Here is a 23,427-nt window from a genome sequence, read left to right as displayed (position 1 = left end):
TGTTTTGTCTTGTTGCACTTATCCTGGACATCGAGGAGTTGCTATATTTGCTTGTTCCAACATCCCCAACCGTTCCCATCACATGCTATTATTGTTATCCAGCTATACCAACCTGTCCTACCATTTGTTAACCTTCACAATCATCTTAACTCTCTACCTTGTTGTTGCCACCCCCAAACATCAAACTGTTGCTGTTTGGCTTGACATTCCTTACTGCCTATCCACCTACCTTACTGCTACCACCAAAACAACAATGTATCGTCTCTTGTCCAACTGTTCTATTGTTGCTTTCGCTCTTTTCTGCTTGTTGCCACCTAGGATAGTAAGCCGCCGTTGTTGTGTCGCTATGTCCCCACAGTCCAGCCCCTCCTCTACCTTGTCGACACCTTTCCACCACCACCCTAAGATCCATCCTTGTGGGCGTTTGTGTATCTTGTCTTTTGTTATTTTACCTTTCAAGTGTATAGGTTGTAATCAAGTACTTACTTTCAGTAATAATAAATTTTTTTTCTTGTTGATTATTTGGATTAACTCTCGTATCACCTTGTATATTCTTTTGTTATTTTTTTTAATTATATGTGCGTGTTGAATTTTAAAGTAATATTAATATATTAAATTATTACTCTATTGTCGTAAAAAATCCGCACACAACAATTGATATTTTTATATGATGTTAAAAATATAGGTGTTATGCATGTAAAATTTAGATTTAAGATATATAAATATATAAAAAATATGTGATATTGATGTAAATGACTTTCTCTGTATATATAGATTTAAGATATATAAATATATAAAAAATATGTGGTATTGATGTAAATGACTCTCTCTGTATATATATATGTCGCGTATTCAGATCAGTTAGTCAGGCCATATAATTGACAGTTATAAGTCCCCTGGAGAGTGTCTTGAATTTTTTAGGTGACTCTAAAATAAAATTCTATTTTTTCTATTAAACATCGCAAAGAGCTGCGAGCTCGAAAGATGGGAAGAGGAGGAAAGCAGAAGCTACTAGAAACATCGCGTTCTTGAGGGTTCAAGGATCGACAGGGGAAGATTTGTTTCGTGGGGGCAAACACGATCTATAAAAGAGAAGAAGGGCAAGAACCCATCAATGGATTCTATGAACATCGATGACGTCCATGGTGCCCGTCATCAGACTGAGGATGCTGAACCCTTTATGACGGCAACAGCGGTCGTCCGTGATGCCTCGGGACTCACAGTTGTCGACGGCCGTGAGAATAGTTGGCCACTCCTTGATTTGGCACGGCAGCTTGTAACGCAGGGCAAGCCTTCTCTTGCTCTCCGGGCGGTGAGTTTGCGTCGGGCCTGAAAACCTATCTGTACTTTTCTTTCACTAAAGCTTGGTTTTGATTTTTATTCTTTTAGTTAGTGTAACTGTGAATTGATGCTTATTGTTTTAATATAAAATAAATTTATAGATTTTGAGCTTCAATTTTAAGCAAGTAGCAAGCATATATATAATAGAAAAGTAAAATTAAGTGAAGTAGGACAAGCCTGTTGGACTGAGTTACGGAAATTTGACGCCATCTTTAATGACTTTGCATCTTTTCGATGGAGTTTCATGGTTTCTATTTTTGTAAGATACATCTCCGATTCTTTACCTTCCATGAGTTTCATGAAGATATTTATTAATCTTGTGGCCAAGTAATGCATTAAAAAAACTGAAAAATTTATACAGCATAATAAAATTGGCTAGAATGAGTGTGAAGAAGGGAGTTTTATGGCTTGTCATGAATTATGAAATTATCATTATGGCGAAATCATGATTCTATTTACAGGCATAGACCTTTTTAATAAAAAAAATTATCAATAAGGAACGCTGTATCCTTGCATGAATTATAGAGACACATTCTTTCATGGTTTATGGGGAGTTATATTTGTTCGTGGCAATTATGTATGTTGTACAATTTCATGATTTGGAGCTCTTCCATTATAATTGTAATTCCTCCTTTACTTTAAAGCCAAAATAAATAAATAATATAATATTCATATAACATGTTCAAGGTTTGTTTTGCTTTTATTGAATCATTTGGATTTGTTAGGATTGATTTATATGGGCTGGGGATAATTCATTGTTGCAAATGAGGATTTGGCAAAAGAAGATGAGTTAATGAATGGTCAAAACTTATACTAAATGGTGTAAAAAGAGAGGTTGAGGAATTAAGTTAGCGAGCATGCATTGATTGATTTTCTAGGTTCAAAGGTGATTTATGGACGTGCAACTGATGCATTATGATAGTTATGGCTGTCACTCCTGGAATATCATTTTTTGTGCTTCAGTTATTTAAATTGCTTTTTCTCTTGATGAACATACTTTTTGTTAATTTATTTTTTTTTTTGAAACATTTAAGTGACATTTATACCTGCTTCTGAATCACATGATTGGTAATTGTAGTTTTCTTGTCAGGGAGTACTAGGTAAAGCTTGTATCTTGTCCATGACTGAGCATAAAAAAACTTGGCGGACAATGAGAAGAAGATATGCATGACTAGTTACTCATCCATTAATAATCCTACTAGATATGACTTCACTAAATATCTAAATTTAGATTGCTAGAATAGTCACTTTATCTCTTCTCACTCTCTCTCCAAAAATAACTAGTTGTCCATAGCGTTTCCTTGCTTTGATGTCAACTAAATTGCGTAGGAACTTGACTTGTTGATTGCTGCAGGCTGCCTTGGAAAATTTTTGGTATCTGTTTTTGTTTTTGCCATATGACTTGGATGTTATTTAAACAATTTTCTATGTTCTTTATGTCATTTTATGGCTTTTGGTGCATAATCATTTTTAGTTTTTTTTTCCAATTTTGATAGTGGTAGTTTGCTAATAATTTGGCTATTTATTTACATCCTCATTCCTCAATGCTACCATGTTTGTCTTCAGGTATAGTATTATTAGTTATATAATTCAGTTTGTTGGCTTGAATAAGATTTTGATCGGATGAAAAGACCTGTCTTCATCTATTTTAGGAATTTAATCTTTGATTAAGTTCATGACATTAAGCTCTAACAAGTCTTGCTCATGCGTGTGGCCTGAGTTACTTTTTTTAATCTTTTCTTTTGTTTTATTCATCTATTTATCTTATCTGTTTTTCTGTCGTTTCAGTATTGCCATGCAACAAATTAATATTAGATCCATGATTTTGAATTTGTCTTTGTTTTCTTACACTGATTACAAGTTCCATTAAGATTTGTTGAATTTATTCATTTTTTTCCTCTCAATATCTTTATGATTTTATTAACTCCTTACAAATAGCTTCCATATTTAAGTTTAACTCACACTTCGCCATGGCATCTCTCTACAAAATCTAAACGCAAGCAATCCTCAACATCCTATTGGTTCTTTCATACTATTTTGATTTTTGTCATTTTGGCACACCATTTGTCCTCAAGCATACATTTAAAGTCACCCTCAAACACATTTGATTTCATCTGTGAACAAGTAATTTTCACATGAACCATACTCAAGCCTTTGGATTGTAACTTTAACTTCTTTCATGAAAAGCTATAGACCCACTTCCTTCCAAATTGGCCATCCACTTTCATTTATGATGTGACCATTACCATTTTGCTAGCTTTCTTTTTTGCTCAAGGGATTCAAGTTGTTTTCTAGAAAATCAATTACAAGTTTGAGATTTGATTGTAGGCACTTTTAAGGTCCCAACTTTATGGTTTGGATTTTTGTTTTATGCTGATTGTCAAAATTTGAACTTGTATTTTATGTTTAGGGCTGTACTAATAAACTTGTTGAAATAAATGGCCTATATCACTTTTTTTGTGGGTACCATATAGAGAAATATGATCAACCTAGGATGAAAAAAACTAGCAGCACACAAATATGGTGTGAAACAATGAAACAATCATATTAACAAAAACACAAATTTTATGTGGTTCGATGAAAAAAGATTTGGACCTTGGTATTAGGAGGCATAAAATATCCAACAACATAAATGTATGGAGTACAAAATAAGTGGAGTACAAAAACATATATCCATTTTTCTTTACAAAAGGATAACAAAAAGAGTGCAGAGAATATCTCACGGAAACAAACTTGTAATTTTTCTTAAGGAAAACTTCATAGGACAGAAGAAGTTCCCATATCGATAAATCTCTAAGAGAAGAAGCATTCCGTACAATCACCCAATCTATGGTCCCACACTCGCATGCTTTCTCTCCTCCTTCACACTTGGCTCCATCTCTCTTTCTTGTTTGATCCTCTTTCAGTTTGATGCCTTAGGAGCCATGTCTATTGTATCATTGACTAGGAGAAGAAAGCCACTTCACTTCACTTATGATAAGCTTGACTAAGAGCAAATCAATTGAAAAAAGATTAATGTGTGACTAAACAAACTTTATGCCAAACCAAAAAACCCAAGAGACTTTTAGGCAATTCCAAGATGATCTTTCTAATATATAAACCTTTATAACATTAAAGAGCAAGTAGTTAACTAAGTAGATGCTCAATTTCTCCAAACCTTTTGAATAAAGGCTTAAAAGGCATCAATAGCTGTACAAGTGAATCAAATCCAATAGTGATTGGGCTTAACAGGGTTCAATCACATTGGTAAGCATGTTTGCAAGATTATGCCATATACAAATCTTCTAAACTAAATTCTCACCATCTTCAACCTTCTTTTTGATGAAATGATAGTTAATATGAATATGTTGGTTATCTCATGCTATTTTTGAGCTTTGACCAAGTGATTAGCACTATGATTGTTATCGGAAACAACCAATCTACCCAAGTGCAAGCTCAAAATTTCAACCAAACCTATTAATTAAATAATCTTTTTAATAGCTTCAATAATAGTCATTCTTTTTTTTTAGTGGTCAAAAAAATTATAAGCTAAGGCTAGCCTTGTAACTATTGACACACATGGACAGATTAAATACACACTCAATCTCAGATTCATTGTCAAGATTATCAATACTGTTAGAGAAAAAAAAATTACCACATTTAGATCTATCTTTGCATAAATCAAACCATAACTTCTAGTGACTCTGGGGCTCCAAAAAATTCATTTAATTGTTTCTTATTATGTATGACCATGCATATCCATGTATATGTTCACAACATTGACAATATATGAAATGACCAAATATGTGTGTACTATAACATAAATAATACCTCCAGTTAATTGCACTAACACTAACATTGTAGTTATATATGTGTCCATTTTCAACGATGTATGAGAAGTTGGTGATAATTGAAAGTAACTAGCAAGCGTAAGAATGCAAGCTTTGCATAATGCAAACTAATCATTCTAACACAATTTCAAAATATCTCTTTTGTGTTAGAAACGAAGTGGTATACTTCCAATCGATGCATTAGGATATATTTTTTTTTAATTTCAACCCTCAAATTTGCTTTAATTCTTGTATTTGTGGCATATCTCTAGTTATAGTCAGAATATCATTAACATATAGGAGTGGTACAAAATATTTATTTACAAGCCTCTTTGCCTAGAAAATTACTTTAGAACGCATAGAGACTTATTAAAATGACAAATAATTTTCTTTTCCTTTCAACTTTAAAGAGTGTTGATTGTTGCATGTGAGTATATTTAGCCAAATTACCATGGAGAATAGTTGTCTTCATACCCAACTATGCTAACTAGAGGTTTTGCAACTCAACCATTATTAATGAAGTATGAATTAAGTGATGTTTAATGAAAAGTGAGAAAACCTCCTTTAAGTTTACTCATTTTTTTGGCTATATTCCTTTGTAGCTAAATGAGATTTGTATTTAAAACTTTTTTCAACTAGCATTTATTATTTGTACTTAGAGAGTAGATGACCATTTTTTTTTGCTTTAAAGAGTTGACTCGAGTTCATCTATTATTATTATTGTTGTTGTTGTTGTTGTTGACGAGACTCCAATTTTTCTATCATAATATTAGTTTACTACTTTTATTCTTTCCCCCTAATAACTTTGGATGGTTCTTCATCACCACTTGACTAAGCAATACTTAAGCGCATGCAATTATATCATTATAAGAGGATTTCTAATAGTCAAATCTTGGAGGTTGTCTAATCTAGAATTTTGTCTTATAAGAAGCTATAATTTTGTTATTATTATGGTGTTGTTTTCTCCTCTTGAGGTATTGTTGCAATAGTTTTTCTTTTTAAAAACCAAAGTTGAGGGCAATATATATAATAGTAACTCAAAGCTAGAAACCAATAGCAAATTGAGAAAAAATAGGTATAAGGATATGAAATATGCTCATCATTGTCCTAGAAGCCCAAAGAGAAACAATATAAGATTTAAAATGTCAATTTAATTTAGTTGATTCAATTACATTTAAATTTGGGTAAGAAGATATAATTAGCTTTTAATTTAAATTTTATAAAATGGGTATGAATGATATTATTTTGGTTATTATACATACTACTTTAGTGCATTCCTTGTTCTCAATCTCCTAAAATTTGATTTTGATAGTTTCTCTTTATCTATACCATTGTTTGTCAGGGTTCTTGTTAAGTTGGGACATATCTATTATTTTAGAAGGAAATTTGGTTGTGTTTAAAGAAGATGGCTACTTTTTAAATGTTAAATTGAATAAAATTCATTCATTTTGTTATCATTGTTGCATACATGGTTGCATCTCCAAAGAATGCTTTAAATTTCTACCCCACTTAAAAAAGCATCCACAAATCCAAGTGCAGTGATGTCTCTAATAATCTCAGTAGTGCACTTCTTGAGATACCCCACTAGCTCAAATATGCATAACATTGCTCTACATACTCTAATTTTGGGATTAAATTATAATGTTTGAATGTCAATGCGTTATGCATATGAGAAAGTTGGACTTCTGGTTGCTTTTTGATGGAGTGGTGTCCATGTGAATCAATCCTTTTCTTTTAAGGTTGTTCTTCACATTCCTTTCTTAGAGATCTCTCATATTTCGTAAACTCCATTTTATGAACCTACCCTAGCACCTATACTCAAGTTACATTGGATAATCCTTAGCATGATACTACTTCTACGTCAGCTTTAATCTATGAGCCCATACGAAATCAATTTTTGTATTTAACCATTATTTCTTTTAAAGGTTCCATTTATTCTAGTTCTGCTCATTTACATAAAGGATGGATGTTAGGTCAGGTTTTGTGGATAAAATTGAAAGATGTGATTGATACGATACTTTTTCAAATATATACTATTTTATTTCATTAACACCAAATCAAAATAATACAACTTCTAACAACTCAACATGAATGCATAAAATAAACACCTACCATTCGAGATGTAGGCGATCTCTTTTAATTCATACAATTCAAAAAGTTCTAAGTCTCTCCCAAGCCCTAATCCTAAGACTCAAGACAACAAACTCATGTGACAATAATAATTATAATAAACTAAATTGCTCTTAGGCTAATAAAAAACCAAATTGTCCTTAGGATACGATGTAACAATACTCACCTCCCAAAAAGACTTCCTGTCATCAAGGTAGAAAAAAATGAGGGTGCTCTCCCTTCACCACAATCATCTCAGTTTCTTCATCTCCCACCACCTTGTCATACATCATGAGAATCTGTATTGTTCGATCCTTGCAACGGTATGGAAAACTTCTCGTCACACCAAAATCATACCCTCTTAGCTCGCTTATACTGAATCTCTATCTCTGTAAAATGTTTGAGTGTTGCTCCCGATTATTACTAATTATTTCTGTCTCATGGATCCTCCCTTTGGACTTCCACTGTTTGAGCTTTTGGTATTGTTATGATTGTAGCAGCTCGACATGGCGGTCCATCTGTGCTGCTCCTATTCGCATGTTCCATTGCATTTTTATTTTCAATCAGCTACGTTAATTTCATAGTTTCTCTCAGTCCCCATAGTCTCAGCGGACGAAGTGATGCTCAAATAGATGACTTCCACCCTTTCATGAAGTTGCCTTCCAACACTTCTTCTGATATAACTCTTAAACGGTCAGATAACATCTCAAATTTCTCCATGTACTCCATGACGAACTCTTTCTAAACCATTGCAAAAGCCACTCATTTAAATTTCCTTCTTGAATGCCTCAGAAACATTATAAAAAGCAATTTTTAAATTTAATCAACAAGCGGATTGAGTATCTAGCCTCTCTTCACAGAAACCAAGCTAGGGATTTCCCCTTCAAACATAATCCCACCTTCATGAGTTCTCCTCTCCATTGCCCATTGATCGTGAAATATCGCTCCACGCAACACACTCACCAATGTGCTTTTTTTCCCTCGAAGATTGACCTCTTCAACTTCCTAACCATAACATTTCCACTCCAACTTCCCCTCCCTTTGGTGTTTTCCCCCAGGTATTTAGGGTAAAATTCCCTCTGTTTAAAGTAATACCTCATTCTGACTTTCCTCCTCCTTCGTGCTCCTTCATACCCCTTTAATGATATCTTGTTTAATGTTTCGGCCCTAACACCATCCATCTAAAATCTTTGATCTAGCCCCATTCGGAGCTCTATGAGAGGGCTCTTGATGGTGGATGCTTTCCTCATGCTCCTTTGGTTCGATCTTTCTCTTTCGATTTAGCCAATGATTCTCCAGTCACCTCTTGGTTAGGGTTTTCAAATTGAACTGCCGATGGGGTCTTGGATTGCATCTCAGTAAGCTTCTTTATCATCTCCAAGCGCTCGAGTTGGCCCTCAAATTAGTTTTCCAGGATGGAAATCCTTCCTTTTATAATTGAGAACCTTTTCTCCATCCTCGATTTAATTTAACTCTTACCTCATTTTCCAATTTTTTTCTCCAAATCATCCATTTTCTTGGCCTCCATGACCCCTAAAACTATTTTAGATCACGAAAGCCTCCACTACATTTGCAAGGAATTTGTGTACGCTGCGATCCCGATCAAATCGCGAGGTTCGGTCACGAGCTGCAGCAACATAGAACTCCACACGCTACATGGGACTTTGGACGCCGCAATCCCTGAATCCCTATAACGGGTTCGACACAGATCTCTGGACCAAAGCAAAACAATATGACACTAGCCAACTCAACATGAATACCCAAAAGATAAGCACCAACAATTTCAGCTGTAGGTGATCTCTCCCGAATCCTACAATTCGAGATGTGGGAAGTCTCGCAAATCCTAACCTTAAGATTCAATATAACAATCTCACCCTAATCCTAAAATTATTAACCCTATTTATACCCTACAATAATAATTATAAAAGATTAAATTGTTCTTAGGCTAATAAAAAACTAAATTGCCCTTAGGCTACAACATAACAAAAATTTCGATAAAGATGTGCAAAGTGTATATGAAACCTAAATTGCCCTTAGGCTACGACATAACAAAAATTTTGATAAAGATGTGCATTTTGATAAAGATGTGCGAAGTGTATATGAAACCTCTAAGAAAACATTTTCAATAGGTAAGGGTAAAGGTTGCATTAAGTATACCTAGATTATAAAACTCCCAAGACCCTCATTTCATGATTTATTCATCTTTGGATAGTCAAATTGGGATGGAGATTATTATTATGATTTAAGCCGGTGGCAGCGATGAAGAATATGTGTCATTACATTTTAAACTTGCATTTTATTTTAGGAATTTGTTCTTGGTCTATATTGCAATTTTTTGCCTTTTAATTGTGAAAAACCTTTTTTTTTTTTTTTTTGAGAAATTTGTAAGTTTTATTTCACTTTTACAATGGAATTAAGTTTTTCATAAATAAAGTTTTTTATTATCAACAGTTAAATAGAAATTTACTCCCTTTATTCTCACTCGTATCTTTAATTTGTAATTCTTTCCTCTATATTGATTTCTTTTCCACTACCCTGTCTCTCAGTTCCATCCCAAGCATGCCTCCCCTCTTTCTTTGTGCTCCAGTTAGTCATCCCAAAGGTTCGAGCCAGTTGTTCCATTCGGTCTCCTCTGTTGCCTCGATGGCTTGACATCGGTTTCGAATCTTGTAGGTGAGGCAAAGCTTCCCTGCTCTCTAGCACATGGCATGGAGTTCCAATTACTTGGGATCGTTTTACTAAGGCTGCACATGATGTCTTTTGTGCGCTTATCCTCAATAACCTTGTTGGGTCATTCTCACGACGTCTAACTCGCCATCGTCTCTAGTGGCACAGGCTGGCTTGATCGCCTCATCTTGTGTCGTTGCCCTTAGTAGGGCAATATGGGGTGCATCCTCGTGAGCTGTTTGTGTGGTTGTCTCATGTGTGATTCTGGTGCCATGCCATTGTAGTTTCTCATTCGAGTTTTGAGCTATTTATTTGCTGTTTTTGACATGGATGCCATCTTATGTTGTCTTTCATTTGTCCTCTTGTTTCTAGGGTCGTCGTTGTTTTGTCGTCTTTTTCATTCGCGTCAATTGCTCTATTTATGTTTGCGATCATTTTTGTGCTTAATCTCTTCTGTTAGTTTATATTAGAGGATCTCTCACACTCCTGCTTTATTAGAAACTAATTGAATGTCAACTACTTGTCTAATGACATCTCCTAATGCCTTGTTTGAGGCCTTATCGCTGTTGCCTTTCTTCTCATGTGGCTTAGGATGCTTCTGTGGTTGATTCTCTTCCTCCCTCTCTGGTGTTCGAGTCTCCTTCACTTCATTCTCTACGCCCTTTTGCAAATGTTATTTATAGTTCAAATGTTGCGGACTTTTTTATATCCTTGGCAATTTTCAATTTTTCTTTCATGAGTAGTCAAAAAAAATTTCCTTAAATAAAAATAGTTGGTGGTGGAATAATAATGTGTTAGAAAATATAAAATATAAGAAGTTTTGCTATAAAAATTGGTTTAAATGTAAAAACTTAGAGAATTAGGAAAAATATCAAACGGCCCACAGGGAGTCTAAAAGAACAATATGTAACGCTAAAAATTTTGATTTTAATGATCTTTATAATAGATTAGATACTAAGGAGGGTGAAAGTTATATGTATAAATTAGCCAAACAAAGAGAAAAAAAAGTAAAGATTTAACTCAAGTAAAGTGTATTAAAGATGAAAATCAAAAATTGCTTTTCTTAGAAAAAGATATTCAACATATGTGCGTGAATTATTTTGATAAAATTTTTAATGAAATAAAATTTTTAATGAAGTTTCTTTAATGAAGTTTCTGAAAATAAGATCAACCTTAGTGATCTTAATATCGTTAATAATAATAAAACATTTCATTTTTGCCGTTGTACTAGTATAAAAGATGTTGAGGAGACTTTAAAGAAAACCAATGGTGGAAAGTCTGTAGGACCTAATGATATCCAATAGAAGTATGGAAATGTTTAGGGGATTTGAGGGTTTCTTGTCTTACTAATCTCTTTAATATTATTTAAAAAACTAAAAAGATGCATGAGGAGTGGAGGAAGAATATTTTGGTCTTTATTTTTAAGAATAAAGGGGATGCACAAGAGTGTGCAAAGTATAGAGAAACTAAGTTGATGTGTCACACTTTAAAATTATTGGAGAGAGTAATTGAACATAGGTTAAGACGTATTACAAAGATTTCTCATAATCAATTTGGATTTATGCCGGGCATGTATACTATGGAAGCTATACATTTATTGAGAAGCTTGATGGAGAAGTTCAGAGATAATAAATAGAATCTGCATTTGATTTTTATTGGTTTAGAAAAAACTTACAATAAGGTTCCAAGAGATATCCTTTGGTAGTGATATGACTTATATTTAAGTCATTAAAGATATGTATACTAGAGTTGTTAGTTGTGTTCGAACTGAAGGAGGATTGACCAAATATTTTCCTATTTCTATTAGATTACATCAGGGTTCTGCTTTAAGCCCATATCTTTTTGCTTTAGTTTTGGATGGTCTTACTGGACATTTACAGGAGGATGTACCTTGGTGTATGCTTTTTGCTGATGATATCCTTCTCTTGGATAAGACGAGAGAAAAAGCCAAGGAAAAACTTGAATTATGGAGGTATACATTGGAGTCTAAAGGCCTTAATTTGAGTAAAACTAAAACTGAATGCATGGAATGTAATTTTAGTAGTAGTAGCTCTACTGACAGAAGTGTAACTTTGGTGGATCAAATTATTAAAAATTGTGAACGATTTAGATATCTCGGGTATGTTGTTCAAAACAATGGTGATATAGTGATATAGATGGGGATGCTGGATGCTGATAGTAGAATTCAAGTTGGTTGGCTGAAGTGGAGGAATGCTTCGGGCCTTTTGTGTTATAGAAAAGTTTCGCTTAGACTGAAAGGAAAATTTTATAAGACGGTCGTGACACCTGCAATGCTTTATGGCGTTGAATGTTGGCCTTTAAAAGAGAAGCATAATACTAACTTAAGTGTTGCTAAGATGAGAATGATTAGGTGGTTGAGTGGCTTTACACTTAGAGACAAAATGCAAAATGAATATATCCGTGATAGGGTTGGTGTAGCTCATTTGACGGACAAAATTAGAGAAAGTCGTCTTTAGATGGTTTGGTCACATTAAGTGTCAACCATCTGATGATCCAATGAAGAGAGTAGATGTTTTAGATTCGACTTATGTTAAGAAAGTTAGTGGTAGACTTAGGAAGACTCGGGCTTATTGTATACAAAATGATCTTAATTTATTAGAACTCAATGAAAATATGACACTAAATAGGACACAATGGAGAAAAAGAATTCATATAGCCGACCCCACGTAGTGGGATTAAGGTTTTGTTGTTGTTGTTGCTGTTGGTAATATGAGAAATTCTATTTTGTGGGCATATAATTGGACTTTAGGAATTCATTAAATTAAGGGATTATACCAAATTAAGTAGGGATCGGTTATTAACTAATTTTCCTTGTAACACATTGGCCATTTGAAGTTACTTTTAGGTGCGCGCTTCATGATTTTTTTCATTTTTAGTATGGAACAATGTGAGCCACTATATTGAGGGCCAAATTTTGTATAGCTCATTAGAGAATTTTGTCACTAGTTTATATGTTTGGTCAGAAATCTTTGTTTGATGTTGAACTAGAATTTAAGGATTTGCCTTTTTTTTTTATTCAAAAGTGGTTTATGATATTTGGTGATTTTGTTGTATCTTTATGGTTTATATGGGGTTTATGGCCAAATGATGTGAACACCCTTTTTTTTCAGTAATTAATTTAATAACTTGAGGCATATTTAATATACTTTTTCTTTAAAAATATGACAAAAATATAAATGTGTTAGTATGGCAATTATTCTATGCATATGTTCTTAGATTTGCCATAACATAATAGTAATGATTAACCATACACAAATTACCTTCTATGGTAACTCTGTGGGGGCTGGTTAATGATTCAATCTCGATTCAATTTAGTACCGACTCAAAATAGGACGTCTTTAATGTAATATCTTGCTTGCTCAAATTGCTTTAATTTTTATGTCCTATATGGGCCATATAAGTTGGTGCATATAAAATATAATAGAAAATTTACCTTGGACTTGGGCCTATTCTATTCAATCAAAGCATGGCTTAAATTAGATTAAAAAAAACTTCATTGAATTTTGGTTCATCAATTGTCTTCTTTGGCTCAATTTGACCAAATAAATTTTGATCGATTTTAATTTTGGCTCAATTTGGCTCAATTTGATCAAAATTTGGTTCATCAATTGTCTTCTTTGGCTCAATTTGAGCTCGACTCTATTTAAATTTGATTAGTGTTTCGATGAGTTTATTATTTAAATTTGATTAGTGTTTCGATGAGTTTATGATCTTGAGATAAATTAACACCTATATATGTATCAAAATCACATTTTATGCTATTGATGCCTATGCAATCACATTCCAATAAGAGCACCCGACATAAAAAAATCTTTAAATTGTATTAATGCTTTTGCTTTTATCCTAGTACTTCGCTCCAACATGCACACTCATATGTGATGCATTTTGATATCAATCCAATAATTAATGATCGTTTAGATGCATTCTATTTCCAATCTGATAGCTTAGTACGCCTATGGAAATGAAAGAGAATTTATGGGAGCTTCATGCGACACTTACTTGAAATAGGGGACACATATTTGCTACAGGTTTTCTACGGGATGAAAGATGTTTGTTGTGGTGTTGATAAGAGGCTCAAGCGATTTTGGTTTGGAAATGGGTTGACTCAGCATAATAGATTAGAGAGGGAGGAGCAGGAGGGATAGTTGAAGATGAGGGATGGGAGTAGAGGTGTGTTTCGTTTGGTTAAAACCAAAAAAAATGAACCAAACTGAGTTCTTTTGGTTGATTTGGTTTGGTTTTGAAATAAGAATTTGACTTTTTGTTTTAAAAGTTTTAATGTTTGGTTTTCAATATTTTGATCGATTTTAATTTTCATTAGACCAAATAAATTAAATAATTGAATAGTATTATGTTTAGAAAATAGTATTTGCTTTGAAAAAAATGGATAAATTCAACATATAATTTGCTTATTTTGGGTTAGTTTGAAATTTCTAGTTTTTTGGTGATCGTTAGAAGATAAGAAAGTTAAATGAATTTGATGATTATGGCACACCATGGGGGGTGAATTGGTGTATTCAAAAATTTATTTATTATTATTAATATGGTTAAAATTTTTTTTTTAAAAGAGTTGGGACATGATAAAAATTATAAAATGAAGATGCAGAAACTGTAAAGAAAACAATAAATATTGACACATGATTTCAACCATTGCTTACGCCCACTTATAGCTAAAATCGTGGACTAAGATTTACAACTCAAATAAAAATCTCCTTGACACGGAATATAGGCGGAGAAGCCCATAAAACTTGAAATCACAAATCTTAAATACAAAACTTTTCACAAGACACTTTCAAAGCAAAAATTAAAATAAATTTTAAATTTTGCTAATGCTCAATCCGATCATATAGCAAATCAAACTTTAAAAATAATTTAAATATAACCTGGTGTCAATTGTCGTATAAACACCTTATTGCTTGCAAAATATTTCACACATCTCTCAAGCCTGAAGATGTTTCTATCCAAATTTGAAGTTTACTTTCTTCTCGATGAGGATAAGATGAGATTTAGACTAAATTTTTCATTAGCCTTCATTCTTACAAAACTTACTTATAGATGTCATTTCTTCAAAGATATAAATGATGAAATTAAATATTTTATCAAAACAAACCAAATTTAAATTGAATATGAAATGATTTCATGCATGCAAAATTGATATTTTATAAAATATGAAGGCTTCATATTGTTTTAGAACCAAAACTTTCTTGCCGTTGGTGATTTAAAAAAAAAAACAGAAACCATTAGATTTTGTTAATATCCTAACCATAGCCAAGCCATAATCATTGAAGACAAATTAATATATTAATTCATGTTATAGTCAATGAAGTAAAAAATTAAACACCTTTGGAGTAGTCATTTATATTAGTGCTTGTTTCAATATATTATATTAGATGTTGTGGTTGTTTATGGTATATTTTAATATACAATCCTTTGGTTTGAATGCATCCCGACTTCTAGAAATTAGATGAGACTAAAATAATATTTATATTACATCCAATAAAAAAATAAATACCATTTGCATGCTACTCTTATATATTACCTAATTGTTTATTGTTCTTATTATTATATAAAACATTTTTTGATATATTTTTTAATCTAAAATTATAAATTCAGTTTAACAAACCGATCCATTCAAATTGACCGATTGCACGCTTCTAGGTGAGTCGAGAGTTGGCTTGGACAACCTTTGGGAGGAGAAATGAGCTATGGCATGGCTAATATTGGCAATGAGAGGGATAAAGAAGATCGAAATAAAATAAATAGGAAAAAGAATTTGTATAAATACTTAAAGCATCAATGAACCATTACTTCCATTGACCTCTTTATGAGGGTCATAACCATGAAACTATTGCAAATATGTTCATGATTACAAATGCAACTTGAAGAACTCACAAGCTCTCCTATAGCTTTGCTAGTGATAGACCGAGATCCTACAAGTTTTCATCACTCACTTCCAGAAGGAGATGTTAGAGGTTCGAGATTTTGAACCTACGATTGCCCATGCGTCCCTCTCCCATGGATTAAAGGAATGACATTTTCACTATGTGTTGGGTTTATAGTGACCTAAGATGCTGGTCGAGTTGTTAAAGTTCATCAACAACCATATATTAGTAGAGTATAATTCTTCTCCAACCACGTTTAGAGCTGAACAAACCCACCAAAATCTGCCAAAGAGGACTGCCTAAAGAGAAGGGTGGAAACCAAGGCACAATCCTTGCCCTCTTAACAGAGCTCGTTTTGAAGAATCACGACCACCTCCAAATGACCAGGCAGCCGACAGAACTAGTTATGGAGGAATCGAACAGTGATCGACTCAATGTGGAGCGATCGTCGTCTACTTACGAGACCCCCAAGTCAACTCCTTTAAGAGTCTTAGGGTTCTTTTGGAGCGGCGGTACGGTGACGTTTTCAAAATGCACCGCAGTTTTGCCTGTTTGGATAAATTTTTTTTTGTATCTTTTTCAAAAAACTCTTTTCAGGCAGCTGAAATCAAAGTTTTCACACCGGACCTGGCTAGGTGGGGTAGCAACTTTATAGCTGCGGTCTGGCTTTTTCAAAAAAAAAATTATAATAGCCACCGCAGTTTTTTGAACAACAAATTATTTTTCAGCAGCTTCACAACTGTTTTTTTAATAAGCTGCAGCTGTCCCAAACTGGCTCTTAATGGCTGAAATAGTGGAGGTCATTCAAAATAAGGACTATTTCAAGATGGCGACTTCGCCTTCGCCTTTTCAACCTTGTGGATTGACGTGCTTGTGGATGCGGGAGTTGGGGCATTCAATCATAAGTTTCCTTGACGCCCTACTGATTTTCTACCAGTGACCTTGCTAGCGACTCGCTTATGTTTACAAGAAGAGGACAGTTGGCTTCATCCCTCACCGATGAAGACAGGAATCCTGACGCTTCCCGTTGGATGACAACAGGCTCCATTTTTTGAATCTCCTCTACCGAAGACTCCATCTCCCGACGGCTCAATCCTTCATGACTTATAGCTGCCTCGAGAACCTACAAAAGGAAATGAATAGTTATCTTTCTATCGGTTTGTCGACCTCTTGATTAGAACTAATTCATCTATTTCGATCCTTTGAAGGAGAAATCGACGAGATCCGCACCTACTGAACCCTTAAGGCCCTCTACCTGAATGGATACTTTCGGCATAGGCGACCGACCAAACCCTTCTCTTAGCAATCTAAGAGGTCGGCACTTCCTTCCTCTCTGCCTGAAGAGCTTTGGAGGATGTCATAGCACATTGTTAAGAAGAACACGCTTCAGTTATTGTTGGACTGATAATCTGGCCCCTTCAACCTTACTCGCCTTTAGCATGTATTTTCGTTGATGCCTTTGTCTTCGCCTTTACCTCCGCCTTTGGAGGATCCTCACCAGATGAGACCGTTTGAATGAACCAGCCTCTTGGGGAGCAAGCTAGGCGAAATCGCTCCTTCCAGTCCTTCACCTTGTTTTCCAACCCTAATGTCTGAAGTTTGCCGGCCGCCATGAATTGTACTAACCCTTTCAGTCCAACTCAAAATGAGAACAGGTAGGGGTGTGTCTAGCAGACTCGTGAGCCGGCTCAAGCTCAGCTTGATAAGTAGCTTGTGAATTGAGCTCGATGAGCTAATAAACCAAACTCAAGCTAGACACGACTGGACTCGTTAGCTCGTGAGCCGACTCATTTAAAAAATATTAATATAATATATTAAATATATTAAATTTGAAGACTGTCTTTAAATTATTAAAAATATTTAAAAATAATATTGTGTTTTATATCAAGTGATTTTTTATTATTTTTCTCGTAGATGTTTATTTTATTTGTCATTTTGTTGTAACACTACCTTTAATTAATATTATTCTCTCTTTTATAATAAACAAGCCATCTAGTGAGTTGGTTCGTACTTGTTGACTTAAGCTCGAGCTCGAACTTGAACTCGATAAAATTAATAACGTTCAAGCTAAGACTCGACTCATTTCCACCCCTAAGAATAGGTTGTTGAACAAATCGATCAACCAAGTGATCTCTTAGAGCCAAGAATATATGACAAAAGTCATAATAGAGTTGATGAAATTCGGCTTAACCTACACTAGGATAGCTCCGTAATTGGAGAAGACAGAGTGTAGCTCGGTGAAGAATGGAAGGCGGAGCCCGAGTTGAAATTAATCCCCATAAAACAAAAGATCGCAACTATAAAGCAAGATCGCTTGATCCAGCTTGTGGGCTACCCGAAGTTGATCGAAGCATAAAAAATATAGACTCTGTCGTAATGAGTTGACTTCCTCCTGAGTTATGCAGAATTGATCATCGAGAGATTGTGACCTGAAGTCCTTTGGAGAATAATTGGGTGCCATCAAACTATCGTTGAAGCGGATCACTAGAGTTCAATAAAGCAGGAGAGAAAAAGAAAGTAGAGGAAGTGCACTCCAAAATCTCCAAAATTTCAAATCTCCTTACATATATAGGGGAACAAAGGAAGGTCAACTATCGCGCAAGCGAAAAATCTGAAGCGAGCAGTCATTTACGTAAGGGGTCATCAGTAAAATTAAAACGATGAAAAAAATAAGAAAAAAATAGCTTTATTAGAGAAAATGACACAAATTACAATAAACGCGCTTCGAAATCAGTTTGAGGAAGTGAAATAATTTACAAGAGAATCTGATGTTCTTTTGGCCAAGAGGCCCGAGACATATCCCAACTAAAGCAGCATTCCATACAAGATTTCTCCCTCTGACCTAAACTGATTCAACTGATCTGATTCACAGTCTGCATCTGAAAAAATTGAGACTTTTCTCGTATATTTGAAAGTTCCTGACAGAGAGTCATCACAGTATCCTCCACCTTCATCATACGGTCAATAACTCGTGTATCTCCCCATCCCGCTGGATCCTGGCCGACAAAGATAACTCTCAATATTGTCCATATGAAGAGCCAAAGACCCATGTGATGTTTGGACCCCTCCAATGACTTCCTCGTGTGCCTCAAGGGGAAGTGGAAAATCTTCGAGCCGGTCAACCCCACCATCCTAGCCAGAATTGACCGCTCTGGCCCACCGCACGACTTGAGCTCCTTGGCGGTTCAGTCGGACCACCCTCATTTAGACCGGGTTGAATCAGAGCATCTGCACCATAAGAGATATTTCACACCAATAGCTAAAGGTCGGTCCTCAAATTTCATACGAAGTCCATGTTATCTAAGAATTGAATCAATTTAAACATTATAAGCTCACTAGGGAGCATTGGTGTAAGCGGGAGAAGCACACCTGAGGTCATTGGAACAGTTTGATCGACAGGAGTCCTGTGTCGTAATAGGTTTTGGGTGGTCAGATCAGGAACCGAGCCAGTCCGCAGAACATCTTTTAGCGCTAAACCTAAATCTAATCAGGCGAGTCCATTTGATCCGACTGCGAGAGTCTCATTCTTTTCACTATAACCTTCTTTCTCTCGTCTTTTGGGCAGTCCCAAATTTTTATCTTGGCAAATACAAAGTGTATTAGATTTTTTTTAGGGACATGGGCCTAAGATTTCATGAGTTTCTCCATTGCAACACCAATGACATGAGAGATGACCGACCCAAACGCAGAAAAGTGAAGAATGGAGTAGGCATGGGAAGGCGTCCCATTACCCTATTTATAGGAATCAGAGACTCTGAAATCAAGGGAGTCCAATTATCGAGTCATTAATTAAAATTGAATATATTTTTTGCATTTAATTCTCTTTTTTTGTATTGCAGCCCACTTGTAAGAAATTAGAGAATCGATAAACTAAATTATGTATATAAAAAAGATGTTCGTGCTGATCTTACAAAGATTGAATGATCCAGAAGAAAGGAATGTGATGGAGAAGATCCCTTTCAAAGAGATCGTGAGGCCCACCAAGCCAGAGGAGCCAGCCAGACAAGCTAAAGCTATCCGAGCCCGAAAGTTGATAGGAGGATGGCTAATCGATGGCGACAAAACCTCTCATTCGAAAATGATTTAGCTAGGTTAGTTGAGCCAAGTCAACCATGTTGAGCTGACCGAGTCAAAAGGTAGGGGTGTGCAATGTTTGGTTTTATACAGAAAACTGAACCAAACTGATTTATATATTTGGTTCGATTTATAAGTAAAAGTTTATATTTCGATTTTTAAAAGGACAATACTTGGTTTTTTGTTCCGGTCCGGTTTTAAGAAATTTTCAACTGAACCAAACATGAACCAGATTTACTTGACTTAGCGATATTTTTAGGCAACCTAGGGACAATGCTTGACTGGTTTGGTTTTTTAAATGAATGAAGAGTTTTTGGACAATATTTTTTTTATTTTATTATATATCAAATATATATATTTCGATTTATGTGAAACCTAACAGTTCAAACCAAATTAAAACTTCTGTTAGGCTGGTTCGATTTTGTCAAAATTTTGTTTGGTCCGGTTTCTTAATTTCAATTCAAATTTGTTTGACAAATTTAAAACTGATCCATCCGAATTGTGACCGAACTGACACCCCTACCAGAAAGTGACTAGATGATAAGTCGTTGCTTATAAAATATCAAAAACATTACAGTGTAGACTTCATTCAAATAAGGGCAAAAATGTATTATTCATTATACTAAATTTTCTAGTTAATCGAAAAAGCTCACGATTTTTAATGTTCATTTGAGAGATTATAGCTCCAATATAGAATTCTCCCTCTCTCCGTCTACTTTCTACTCTCTTCTAACGTTATTTTCCTTAAGTGTGATTCCCGGCAATCTTGGATTCAACGAGGACAAATACGCTCAATGTTCTATTCAGTTCTCTCTGTCTGTCTTAACCAAAAAGGTGCATAGCATCCTTCCTCCTTGTCCTATCTGATTCATAAGCCATAAGAAATTACCCTTATGCCTTATGCCTTATGCCGTAATTAAGCTGCCTTAGCTTTTTATTCCTTTTACTTTGCATTTTCATGTCACTAAATTATGGTCCAATATCCATTATACAAGTGGCAATTTACTCCCCAGACTCTTAATGTGGGTTGAAAGAGTCCCCAAGCAGGATTTTTTCAGCCCTATTTAAAAAATCTGAGGACTAAAATGACCCCCTTTAGATGCAAAATTTTTACATCCGGACTCCGGACGCTAATATATGTCTGACATCCAATGTGGGGCGCCACATGTCAAGTAGGCCCCACAAATTTTAACACTGACCATGTCCGGTGTATTAAAATGAGGCCCACTTGCTACGTGGCGCCCCACTATTGTATTCTGGACGCATTTTAGCATCCAGAGTCTGGACGTAAATATTTCTCCATGTAGACTGCCAATTTTGATAGCTATTTTGATTCTTTTTGATGATATTCAGGATATTTTCTGGAAGATATACATAATCAGAACATTTTAAACGGAAAACTAACCCGTGAATTTGGATAATTAGATCAAACATTACCTCCCATCATCATCATATCTCAACTCCTAAAAGCTCATCAAACTCGCTTAGTTCTGATCCAGAGAAATAATCAACAGGTTGTCACTGCAGTAAAATCTGATGGAGGTGACCAGGCTGTCCTCCACACTCTCAACCGTGCCCAAGAACTCTACATCAACAGGCTACGAGCGGATGCCGCTGCCAACGAGTTAGCCTCCTTATTCGCGGAATGCGCAATAGCCGAAGCTCGCCCGCAGAATCCCATCGTCAATCCGTCGCTCCAACAACTCGATGCAACCAACCTAACCTTGTTGCATGATGTAAGTGACGCTTCCATACTCGCGCAGAGTGGCAGAATGCAGATCATGTTGGATGCTTTCGCCGATGGGAGCAGCTTTATCTGTCTCAAATGTGGAGGACTCGTTAGCAATCATCGCAGGGATGAACATTTGATGTATTGGTGCGGCGGCTGAAAGTCCGACGAATCTTTTTATCACTGTTTTTTGCATTTTGGATGGTTGTATGATGCATTTTTAACAGTGGGAGATGTGCTTGAATAATTTGGTAGGCATGTATAGTTTCATTTGAGATTGGTCGCCATTTTCGTGCTGTAAATATGGTTTTTCTTACCTGGAAATGCTTCTGAAGTTACAGAGGAAACTGAAATGGATTTTGAATTTATAAATAATGTTGGAGTATTTATGAGTAGGGGATGTACATACATACCATAGAATTCTTATGTATTTACATTTCTAACCACTAAACATTCATATTTACATGTATGCCAATCAATTCTTCAACATTATATTAAATGTACTTCCATCATCATCTTTTTAGAAGTGAAATGCATTTTTTTCATACATAGGTGTATGACACCAATGTGTTATAAGCAGAAATATCAAACTTTGGGTGGTACTTATATAACTATATAAGAAATGTGACATGCATGTAAATTTATATTATAAGTAATAGGACAATTTACATACATATCACACTTATTCTTATGAGCTTCAATTTGTAGCTGATGCAAATGTCATGATGTTCTGATTAGAATTTATGTTCTTAGATTGTTATGCATAAAAGATATTCTTCTATCAATTTATTTTCTTATCTAAATTTATATTAAAGTATTAAAATATTTATGATTAGTTTAATGATAAATATTAATGTTATAGGAGATGTGTCAAACTTTAAAGGTAATGATTAGTTTTTTTGAATTTAGATATTAAATATTAGAAATAAAAAATTGTACAAATTTTAAATTAAGGCAAATTAAAATATTTATATAGAATACAAAAAACTATGATAGAATTATAAAAATCATGTAGAAAATTATTTTTCAAGAAATATGCAACATATTATTTGATAGTTTTAAAAGCATCATGACCAATTATTAGAATATATTAACATTGCCATTCATAAAACTAGCTAGTAGGACATTTTTTTTTGAATGACCAAGCTTATTTATTTATGCATGCAATAAAAAAATTATTGAGAATTTGATAAAATAAAAAATTTGGGTTGAAATTTTGTTTATTTATTTTAATTTAGAGGTAATGTTAGAGCTTCGGATTCTTCGCTTTATTTTCAATTGGGATAGAAATACCAAGAGCTTCGATCCAACTACAGTCAAAACCACACCGCGAAAAATGAAATAAACAAATACAACACTTTTTTTCTAATTATTTTCTAATATAAGATATAATATAAAGTACTTAATCATAAATTGGGGAAGGAGGTTTGGCTGGCGAGGTGGGCTTGGACTCGGGTTAGTACATAGGGAAGAACAGTGAGAGATTTAAAGTGTTTGGGATAACAGTGCGATGACAATATAGTGTCACACTGCGGTTTGTCCTGTTTGGCAAAATACATACATTTTGTCTGTTTTTTTTTTTTAAATTACAATTGAAAACTGATAGGGAAGAACAGTGAGAGATTTAAAGTGTTTGGGGTAACAGTGCGATGACAATATAGTGCCACACTGCGGTTTGTCCTGTTTGGCAAAATATATTTTATCTATATTTTTTTTTTTTAATTACAATTGAAAACTACATTTTCTGTCAGACCTGACAACTTACAGTGGTTGCCTGCCAGAAAGTTGCAGTCTG

General features: G+C 34.5%; 1 protein-coding gene across 1 annotated transcript; it reads left to right on the top strand.

The window, feature by feature from the left end:
• The first annotated feature begins 929 nt into the window (after positions 1–929).
• On the top strand, positions 930–22,051 carry LOC110038982. The gene is made up of 2 exons (XM_020743915.1): positions 930–1,312; positions 21,418–22,051. Exons 1-2 carry the CDS (start codon positions 1,115–1,117, stop codon positions 21,790–21,792), a joined length of 573 nt encoding a protein of 190 aa, XP_020599574.1. The 5' UTR covers positions 930–1,114; the 3' UTR covers positions 21,793–22,051.
• The last annotated feature ends 1,376 nt before the right edge of the window (positions 22,052–23,427 follow it).

The sequence above is a fragment of the Phalaenopsis equestris genome, unplaced genomic scaffold (assembly GCF_001263595.1).
Source record: "Phalaenopsis equestris unplaced genomic scaffold, ASM126359v1 Scaffold000002, whole genome shotgun sequence".
NCBI classification, from domain to species: domain Eukaryota; kingdom Viridiplantae; phylum Streptophyta; class Magnoliopsida; order Asparagales; family Orchidaceae; genus Phalaenopsis; species Phalaenopsis equestris.
The sequence above is the reverse complement of the archived record's forward strand: the minus strand, read 5'-3'. Positions and strand labels throughout refer to the sequence as shown.